The sequence below is a fragment of the Bidens hawaiensis genome, unplaced genomic scaffold, assembly GCF_021521415.1.
Source record: "Bidens hawaiensis isolate Kalapana, Puna unplaced genomic scaffold, B.hawaiensis_p1.1 tig00026578_1, whole genome shotgun sequence".
Taxonomy (NCBI): domain Eukaryota; kingdom Viridiplantae; phylum Streptophyta; class Magnoliopsida; order Asterales; family Asteraceae; genus Bidens; species Bidens hawaiensis.
Genome location: NW_027505073.1, coordinates 97,917 through 108,048, shown reverse-complemented (window position 1 = coordinate 108,048; position 10,132 = coordinate 97,917). Strand labels below are relative to the sequence as shown.

The following is a 10,132-nucleotide window of genomic DNA, read 5'->3' as shown; positions in this document are numbered from 1 at the left end:
GGAAACATAATCAAACTAAACTTCTAATTTATTTAATAATAAATAAAAGATAATTTTGACACAAAATTATTCAACTTGGTCCATGAACTTTAGATCTCCACCAAACCACCCCTTAAGATCTTCCGTACCACCCTTATACCTTCCACATTAACCGTTCAGGTCCTTCAAGTTGGTGTTGATCCAAGTTTTACAGTTAACCTATAAGTTTCATGCTTAAGTAATATTTATAGTTTGTGGGTATTCAAATTACAAGAGATTAAAAATTTGAATGTTTGAATTTAAGTTAATTGCATGTTAATGTAAATGAAAGACTCCAATAGTAACAAGCATAGCACCAAATGGCTGGAGTATGTGTAATCACTAATGAAAATTACTATATTCACCTTTATTCCATTATCCCAACTTTTCTAACATAGTAGCAAATTACAGACATCTTTAATGCCTAAAAGAACTTCCATACATGTGTGTAGTATATAAGTTATTGTACCTTACGATAAACATGTACACTTGATTTGATAAGCTAGTAATTTCTTATCTTATGAAGAAACGAAAAGGACTTCATCTTCGCCATACATGAAGGAGACGAATAATAGGATGAAGAAGATGATCTGGATAGGGTTCATAATCATGATTGTACTTTTAGCTGTACTCTTATCATGCTACTGGGTATACAAGAGCATTGATGTTAAAGGTAATAACATCACTTTTACTTCATTCAAATAAATACAATAGTTCCTTGTCATCCAGGCTTTCAACAGTTGAACCCTGGGCTCCATTGAGGAACTAAAAACCAACTTAGGATACCCCTTGGGGGATTTCCTAGGAAACAAGACAAAACACCGGTTCAATAACTATTGGAAATTTATTTCATGTACATATAATGACTTCCAAAACTGTCATGTTACCCATCTAGCTAACAAGTATTTCTGTGTTAACATAATAGGGATTGCTAAGAAAATCAAGAAGCTTTTGCAGCTTCAGAGAGACGCATGGGACACCTCTACATTCGTATACAAGCAGATAAGAATGTGAGCATTGAGCTGCATTATTTCACCTTTCAAAACACCTCATCTGCCACAAACAATTTTTCAAGCGCTAATAAGCTAGGAAAAGGAGGTTTTGGAGAGGTTTATAAGGTAAACTTCCACAGACAACTTTCTAATAAAGAAGATTTCCATATTAAAGCTTAAATGCAATATTTCACAGGGAAAATTAGTTGACGGGCAAGAAGTTGCGGTCAAACGACTATCAAAAACCTCTGGACAAGGAGTCAAGGAGTTCACAAATGAAACCGAACTCATTGCCAAACTACAACATACTAATCTTGTGCGGCTTTTGGGGTGTTGCGTTGAAAAACAAGAAAAGATCCTTGTATACGAATACATGCCTAATAACAGCTTGGATTTATTTTTATTTGGTAAGAACTGACACTATTACATCATTCATAAGAGCATGGTTTTTATCTAATTTGGTTGTTGCTACTTGTTTATTAACAGATCCTAAGAAGAAAGGAAAACTGGATTGGAGAAGTCGATTTATAATCATTGACGGCATTGCTCAGGGGCTTTTGTATCTCCATAGGTTTTCAAGGTTGAGGATAATCCATAGAGATCTGAAAGCTAGTAACATCTTGCTAGATGACTACCTGAAGCCAAAAATATCTGATTTTGGCCTGGCCAAGTTATTTGGGATCAACGAGTCAGAAAAAATACAAGTAGAGTCGTTGGAACACGGTGAGTCCATAAGTTGTTATCTGACAGTCGTGTTATATAAATATGGAAAAAAGTAATGTATTAACTCTTGATTTTACATCCAGTGGGTACATGCCTCCAGAGTATCTAATAGATGGCATCATTTCAACCAAGATAGATGTCTTTGGTTTTGGTGTTTTGTTGCTTGAGATTATAAGCAGCAAGATGAATCATGCGAGCTATGATGTAGAACACCCACTCAACCTTCTAGGACTCGTAAGTTAATCAGAAATCTAGCTTGTTTTTATAATTTGAAACAAATTAAAGATTTTGTTACAAAATGTAGGCGTGGGAATTGTGGAACGAAGGCAGAGGTTTGGAGTTGATGGATCCAATACTTGAAGATACATGCACTCCCAAGGAAGTAATGACATGCATTCATGTGGGTCTCTTATGCGTTCAAGAACATGCCACGAACAGACCTACCATGTCAGAAGTTGTTTCTATGCTTACAAATGAACATATGCATCTGCCTGAGCCAAAACGGCCAGCGTTCTTCATTGAGAGGGATGCGGCTGGGACCAAGACTGAGGCAGGAGGAAGAGGAGGAGTTAAGTCAGGAAACGGATCTGAAAATAGCGAATCAATTTCAGTTTTAGTGTCAAAATAGAAGACAGCAAAAACGAATGTCTAATACCACTATGTACTTCATGTGTTAGTTTTCCAAAAATAGCAGGTTGAAATTTGATTTCATGACCTGTGATATTTGATTAATTATGAACTTCTGTTATAGTTTCTGTTTCATGGCAGTTGTTATAGGCTCCTATACTTTATATATACAGAAGGCCTTTGTATTGTATATGATCACTTTTACACACATTTGATTTGACAAACCTGTTTCTATATTGTTCTTCATTGTTTTTCAGGCTATTTTCAAGCACACGCCTTCTAATCATTGCAAATTTATTTCTACATTAGAGTTATTCTCTCATCATAACAGGAAATTCAACTCAAAGTGAATGACCTGTAGCAGTAAATTCAAGCAAACAATCAAGAACAAATGGGTTCTTCACTTACTTGATGATTATTGTTGATGTTCTGTTCATCGAAGATCAACTGTTCAAAGAAATTGATTACAGCTTCAATTGCCAGTGAAGAGATTATAAATTAAGCAAATACATCACCGGTTACTCGTGTTTTGTATTATCCACCCATGGCTTTTGGATATGGTCCAAGTCACAACTTTAATCCGTTTGAACCACACAGTTCTTCTGATGGTCCTCACATTGGGCTTGAAGATTCCACTGTATAGTCTGTATTTGGATCATCTCATTTTTTGGCTTCACCGCATTATGGGTTTTATGTGGATTTTTTATATGTTTGGCAATTAGACAGTGACGGAATTTGAACACTAATATTGGAGGGGCCAAAAATTTTAAGGAAAAAACAAAATTAAATTCTTACAGATAAAAAAAACTATTTTTTTTCACCAAATAAAGACATTAAATCCTAGAAAAAAAAACAATAACTAGTTCTTACACATAAACGAAAAGGAATAAGAATTACAAGCCGGCCTACTCCATATAAAATGAATATGGATTATTATCGGCCAATACCAGTTAGTAAGGATTATTAAAATCCAATAAACCTTTTAATAATTGGGTCATCATCATCGTACTCAGTAAATCCCACTAATAGCAAAGCTATGGTAGGGTCTGAGGAGGACAAAATGTAGACAAACTTACCACTACCCCGTAGGAGTAGATAGATTGCTTCCGGTGAGACCCATGCTCGTTTTTAATAATTGGATATTTTTTGATATTTTAACTACTTTGTAAGGGCATATTTGATATTTTTACTTCTACATGGGTATGTATATGATATATTTCAGGTTTTTTAGGGTATATATGAAATTGCCTCTTTTTTTTTTAATATTATCATTTTATAGATGTAAAATTATTTGCAGGCATTGATTCATGGTTTGAAGACATTACTACTCAATAGCCATTAATTATAGGAAGAATAAACTTGAGGAGAAGATGCTACTTAACCTTCACAAGAAAAAATGGACCGATGGTTTCACACTTGAACCGTTTGATACACATTCCAAAACCAATGAGCAGACTGTCCAGGTAACAATCTTGTTTTTTTTGCAGAATTGATGATGATTTTGTTGTTGTAAACTCCCTAATTTTATATACATATATACTACAAATCTTTATGCTCGTTTATCTTCTTAACTTTCTTCTTCTTTTGACGTAAGATACCCAATTGGTTTAAATTTTTAACACACAATACTCCTTCAAAATTTGTAATAATAAACGAGTCAAGCCAGGGTCTGACCACAAACTGACGTGAACTTGCTTATACTAAACCCAAACCCATAAATTCAACGTGCAGGAAATGCTGAATCTAGCTATTAAATATAACAAAGCGGTTCAAGAAGAGGATGAATTAACTCATGAGAAACTAGCGATTGCAAATGTTGGAAGGCAAGATGCCAAGAAACATTTGGAAGAACATGTCTCAAACTTAATGTCATCCAACATCATTCAGACATTGGCTACCATGCTTGACACTATTGTTTTCTAAACTTTCCAACTATGTATCTTGTATCTTGATGTGTGTTTCTATTTAGTAACTGTTTTATACTGCATTTAATTAAGAATGTTAAAATTTTAAAATGTGTTTAAATCATCATGATAATGTTTCTCAATGGAGACTCAGGTTCAAACCACACTGACTACACTTTAGAGGGGGCATGGGTGGCTCAATAAAGGAAGACTGAGATCTTTGTGATTTCCAATTCGATCCTGAGAGCGTTCGGGTTTTACCACCACTGGGCCTCCAGACGGTGGGTTTCCCTGGAACTAGAGATAACTTGGAGGTGTTTAAGGGCTCCATATAGCTGTGTTGGACGAGTTGATGGTCTTTTACCATTGGGTCACCCTGTATAGAGTACCTAGGAAGTTCTTTGTTTGTTGGCCGTTAAAAGAAAATCATGATAATGTTTTTGTATCTTATCTTCCTTATGTGGTTATTTATATTAGTTTTGTACATGTTTTATCATTGTTTTTGACAATAAAATTTCAAGATTTTCTTGTGTCAGGTTGTTTTAAAAATTAAAAGTTAAGCACAAAATTTTATTGTTTGTTTTTTTAAGTCGGTATATGTATTTGAGTAAATTTACTTTCTATTTTAAAGTAACCAGAGGAGAATGGAGTGTGTGAAGTATAGTGTAATTATAGATTTTTTTATTTATTTATAAACACACAAAAAACAAAGCGGACACCCTCCGCAACCTGGAGAGGCACCACCACCACGTCTACCACCAATTACACGAACTTGAATTTGCACCAATTCGAGCAAACTAGCGATTCATGTTGACATCCAAAACTGAAAAATAAATATAAAAAATAATTCTGGATTTGCATAACCATACAAGGTTCTTATCACATAAACATGTAAGGTTGTCGTTATCTGTTGACTAAGTGTAAAGTAAAGCATTGACTGTGGAAGTTTGAAGGGAAAGAACAAGGCACCTCGTTCAACTAAACATCCCTTTCAGATGTCTATTTATGCCGACTAAATGTAACAAATAATAATTATTTGGCATTGACGTTTGAGTCAATTGAGAAGTTGCCAAGAATTTTCATACAATCACCACCATTAAAATATATGATCACTTTCATCCCAGAACTAGCGAGAGGATTTGTCTACCCTGAAACAATGGTATACAGAAGCCTATTCCTCTTCATCACTTTATTTTGGTTTTTGTTCAGCAATCCTTGCTATTCAAAAATCACGAATACCTTACATCAGGGTCAAGAGTTCAAGGACTGGGACGAATTGATTTCATCCAATAGAGTCTTCAGTTTGAAGTTCTTTAGCTTTGGCACTATGGTGAGTCCTTATCTAGGGGTATTCTACAATAAAGAACAATTTAGATACAGTAATTCAGACTACTACCAGAAAAGGGTATCTGACCACTTCAGTAATTCAGCAGCAGTTTGGGTAGCAAACAGAAACCATCCAATCCCGGATATATATGGTAAGCTCGACATAGATGTTCATGGAAAGTTCAGTATTTTATCTAGTGGAGGAACTGTTCTTGATCTGTTCAGTCCAACTCAACTAGTAACACGCAATGCAAGTGTTACACTGTTGGATTCGGGGAATTTGGTGCTTCAAGAACTGCGTCCAGATGGATTTCAGCGGGTACTATGGCAAAGCTTTGATTATCCAACAGACACGCTTCTACCTGGAATGAAATTGGGAATTAATCTCGAGACTGGTCACATATGGTCACTGACTTCTTGGCGGAATGATGAGTTACCGGCGGAAGGGTTATTTACATTGGTAGGAGACCTCAATCGCACAGGTCAAATTGGCATTCTGCGGCAAGGGAATGTCCACTGGACGAGTGGACCATGGCAGAATGGTGAATTTAAAAACACTAATCTACAATCTTCAGGTCCTGATGTCCGACTCTATTACATTTCAAATGAGACTGAGCAATCCTTCACATATTTAACACGAACATATGATTCATATCCTGTTCTGAGGATGGGTCAAGATGGTCAGCTTAGGGGTTCACCTCTAAACTTCAGTGTCCACTGCCGCTACATTGATGACCCCCCTGGGTGTGCTGAAGATGAGTTTGAAAAAATTGAATGCAGGGAAGATTATCTATTTAGACAAGCATCTTACTACGAAAGTTTTCTCGAGGAAAATGTATATGATGAAACCTATAACTTATATGATTGCCAAGGAATATGTTGGAGCAATTGTTCTTGTGTGGCCTATAGCACGACAAGAAACAGGTTGGGATGCAAAACTTATGGAAAAAAGTTATCCCATCCAGGGATATACAGAGAAGAAACAGCTCAATATTACGTCATCTATAATCCTGAAGGTTAGTGTGCATACTACTGTTTTTGTTGATACCACATAGAAAATTAAGTCACACTATATGTTTGTGCACATGCATTAGTATCCCTATATATACAAAATCACTTGGGGTCTATGCACTTAACCTACAAGTGTCTTCCTTATTCAATATATATTGTATGTAGTGATTCTAAACAATAGAGGTTAAACAATTGTATGTTAGAATCAAAGTTACTGTCATTGTAAATGAAAGCATCCAAACAAGCATAGCACCAAATGGCAGGAGATTGTATAATAAATTTCGAAGATTACAATTTAACGACACGACAAATATGTAGGAATTATAAACTTTAAGAAATCTTAAATGCATAAACAGTTTCATGTGCATAGTATTACATGCTTATTGCACATTACTGTAAACAGTATGTACACTTGATTTAATAAGCTATTAATCTGTCAACATGAGCGAATTAAGAAAAAAGGTTCATTTTCATCTATCCAGAAGAATGTTGAAAACTAAACTAAACATTTAGTATTTTTGTATCGATGTTTTACCAATCGATGCATTGATTTGAAGACACCACTTCGATAGGTTCACATAGGGTATGCAACAAATTTGACATATATAAAATGAAAGAATATTTAATTGTATATGTTAATCTTAATCAACTTTTTGTTCTCTGAATTCGAACAAAGAAATGAAGGAGAATAAGGCCTGGATTGCGTTGATTATCATGATTGTGCCTTTAGCTGTGCTCCTATCATGCTTTTGGATATGCAAGAACATTAATTTTAAAGGTAACAACCTCACCTTTTGACTTCATTCAGTTAAATACAATAGTCATTTTTCATCCAGGATTTCATCTTCATAAAAATGAAACTGTTATCATTTTCCGTAGCCAATCTTACAATCCTACATATTATTAAAAATTCAAGAAATCTTCTATAGTGAGCAATTTATCTTCAATAAAGGTAATATTTCTTTGTGCTGATATATTGGCCTATAAATTGTAAACAATCGGGTTCACTGAAATGTATTTAGAGGATACGATTGCACCGTATCCTTTGCAAATTGCAATTTGAATTGAGAGAATGCAAAAGAACCCAGATGCATGGTTTTCTAGAATAGTATTTGCATAACCCAAACAAGTAAAATTCGAAAGTCCCCATTGGTAATTGTGATAAAATATTTTGAAACTCTGCTACAACAAGAACTAGAACCTTGGGGGTTTCGTAATTTGGAGTTAATCCTAATCTTTGAAGTTATCAAAATCCAAAGATTGTAGTGTAATTAGTGTAAAGTATGTTTTACTATGTATTTTAAGTTTTAATGTAAACTAGAAGGTCTGTTTGTTATAAATCTAACCGCCAAGTTGATGTGTCAATCTATAAGTGGTGTTTGAAGCAACACAACTCGAACAGACACATCGGTTTGCTATGTATAAAAGGGTCATCGATTTTAAGAACAAGTTACAATCATATTATTAAATTCATTAAAGTTCTTGTTGGTTCAATCTCTATTTCTACATTTCTTATTCAAATGTTGTGTGCAATCTAATCAAAATCTGGGCAGCACCTAGGAAACAACACAATGATTCAGTAACTATTGGAATTTTAGTTCACGTACATATCTGACATTTTAACCATCTAACAAGTATTTTTTGATAACATAATAGAGATCGCTAAGAAAATCAAGAAGGTGTTTATGCTTCAGATGAGACACATGAGACGATTCTACATTTATCTACGAACAGATAAGAATGTGAACACTGAGCTGCGTTATTTCACTTTTCAAAGCATCTCATCAGCCACAAACAACTTTTCAAGCACTAATATGCTAGGAAAGGGAGGTTTTGGAGAAGTTTATAAGGTAAACTTTTAAAGGGAGTCTTCTAGTAAATAAAACTTTAGTTAGTACATGCGTTTTAATGTTTTATGATGGCTCTAATCATGTTTGTGGGTCATGGGTTAAAATAGAAGTTGGGTATTAGCTATTTTCTATCTATGAATTTTGGAACAAGATATAGGGGTATTTAAGTCCTTTAATATATGATGTTTAATTCATTTGATTATTAGTATGTTTGGTAAGATTTAATTGAGGTTGATTTATTTTCTTTATTTTGTCAAATTAGGTTTTCTTAGAGATTAAGGACTAGAGCTATTTACAGGGTCAATGGGTTCATTGTAATGTACCATTTTTTAGGTTATTAGTAAATAAAAAACAGTTGATCAATGTTTGAATAACTGTGAGTATTCTTTGAGGTGTTCCTTTTTTGTTTTTTTTTTGAATCAATCGTGCCAGGATTTTACAGGGCAAATTAGTTGATGGGCAAGAGGTTGCCGTTAAACGACTTTCAAGAAGCTCTGGACAAGGAGTTAAGGAGTTTAAGAATGAAATGGAGCTCATAGCCAAACTTCAACACACCAATCTTGTCCGGCTACTAGGGTTTTGTGTTGAAAAGCAAGAAAAAATCCTTGTATATGAATATATGTCTAATAATAGCTTGGATTTCTTTCTATTTGGTAGGAATTGACACTCTGTACATTTTTTATATGAAATTGGTTCTTTCTTTGGTTGATGCTACTCATTTATTAATAGATCCTAGGAAGAAAGGATTACTGGATTGGAACAATCGCTTTGTAATAATCGATGGCATTGCTCAGGGGCTTTTGTATCTTCACAAGTTTTCAAGGCTGAGGATAATCCATAGAGATCTAAAAGCCAGTAACATCTTGCTAGATGACTACCTGAAGCCAAAAATATCAGATTTTGGCATGGCCAAATTATTTGGGATCAACGAGTCAGAAGCAAATACAAGTAGACCAGTTGGAACACGGTGAGTCCATAAGTTAACCTATGACAATTGTTGTATAGATATCACAAAAAAAACACAATGTAATAACTCTTGATTTTGTATCCAGTGGGTATATGCCTCCAGAGTATCTGATAGATGGCATCATTTCAACCAAGATAGATGTGTTTGGTTTCGGTGTTTTGTTGCTTGAGATTATAAGCAGCAAGATGAATCATGTGAGCTATGATGTGGACCACCCACTCAACCTTTTAGGACTCGTAAGTTAATCATAAATCTTTGTTTTCATAACTGGAAACAAATTGAGCATTCAATTATGAAATATGTAGGCATGGGAATTGTGGAACAAAGGCAGAGCATTGGAGCTGATGGATCCGATTCTTGAAGATACATGTAGTCCCAAGGAAGTAATGACATGCATTCATGTGGGTCTCTTATGCGTTCAAGACCATGCCACAGACAGGCCTACCATGTCAGAAGTTGCTTCTATGCTTACAAATGAACATATGCATCTGCCTGGGCCAAAACGACCAGCGTACTTCATTGAGAGGGATGAGGCTGGGACCAAGGCTGAGGCAGGAGGAGGAGTAAAGTCAGGAAAGGGATCTGAAAATAGCGAATCAATTTCAATTTTAGTGTCAAAATAGAAGACAACAAAAACGAACATGTCTAATACCATCATCACATATGTACTTCATGTGTTCCTTTTCCAAAAGAAGCAGGTTGAAATTTGATTGT

The 10,132-nt window shown here is 34.9% G+C and overlaps 1 protein-coding gene and 1 pseudogene across 2 annotated transcripts; both read left to right on the top strand.

Annotated features, from left to right (window-relative positions):
- Positions 1-936: 936 nt before the first annotated feature.
- Positions 937-2,566, top strand: LOC143610488 (receptor-like serine/threonine-protein kinase SD1-8; annotated as a pseudogene). Its single transcript, XR_013149598.1, has 5 exons — positions 937-1,136; positions 1,207-1,417; positions 1,497-1,733; positions 1,817-1,967; positions 2,038-2,566. The product of XR_013149598.1 is annotated as a receptor-like serine/threonine-protein kinase SD1-8 (transcript).
- Positions 2,567-5,298: 2,732 nt separating this feature from the next.
- LOC143610486 (G-type lectin S-receptor-like serine/threonine-protein kinase At1g67520) lies at positions 5,299-10,124 on the top strand. Its single transcript, XM_077084956.1, has 7 exons — positions 5,299-6,606; positions 7,278-7,379; positions 8,258-8,451; positions 8,894-9,104; positions 9,181-9,418; positions 9,504-9,654; positions 9,724-10,124. The coding sequence occupies exons 1-7, from the start codon at positions 5,370-5,372 to the stop codon at positions 10,039-10,041; spliced, it is 2,451 nt and encodes an 816-aa protein (XP_076941071.1). The 5' UTR covers positions 5,299-5,369; the 3' UTR covers positions 10,042-10,124.
- Positions 10,125-10,132: the final 8 nt, after the last annotated feature.

Bases quoted from the DNA above. Each gene is read 5' to 3' on its own strand.
- LOC143610486 (XM_077084956.1), top strand. From the start codon at position 5,370: ATGATCACTTTCATCCCAGAACTAGCGAGAGGATTTGTCTACCCTGAA. The intron at 7,380-8,257 runs GTAACAACCTCA...ATAACATAATAG, and splicing joins CAAGAACATTAATTTTAAAG to AGATCGCTAAGAAAATCAAG. The intron at 9,105-9,180 runs GTAGGAATTGAC...ATTTATTAATAG, and splicing joins CTTGGATTTCTTTCTATTTG to ATCCTAGGAAGAAAGGATTA.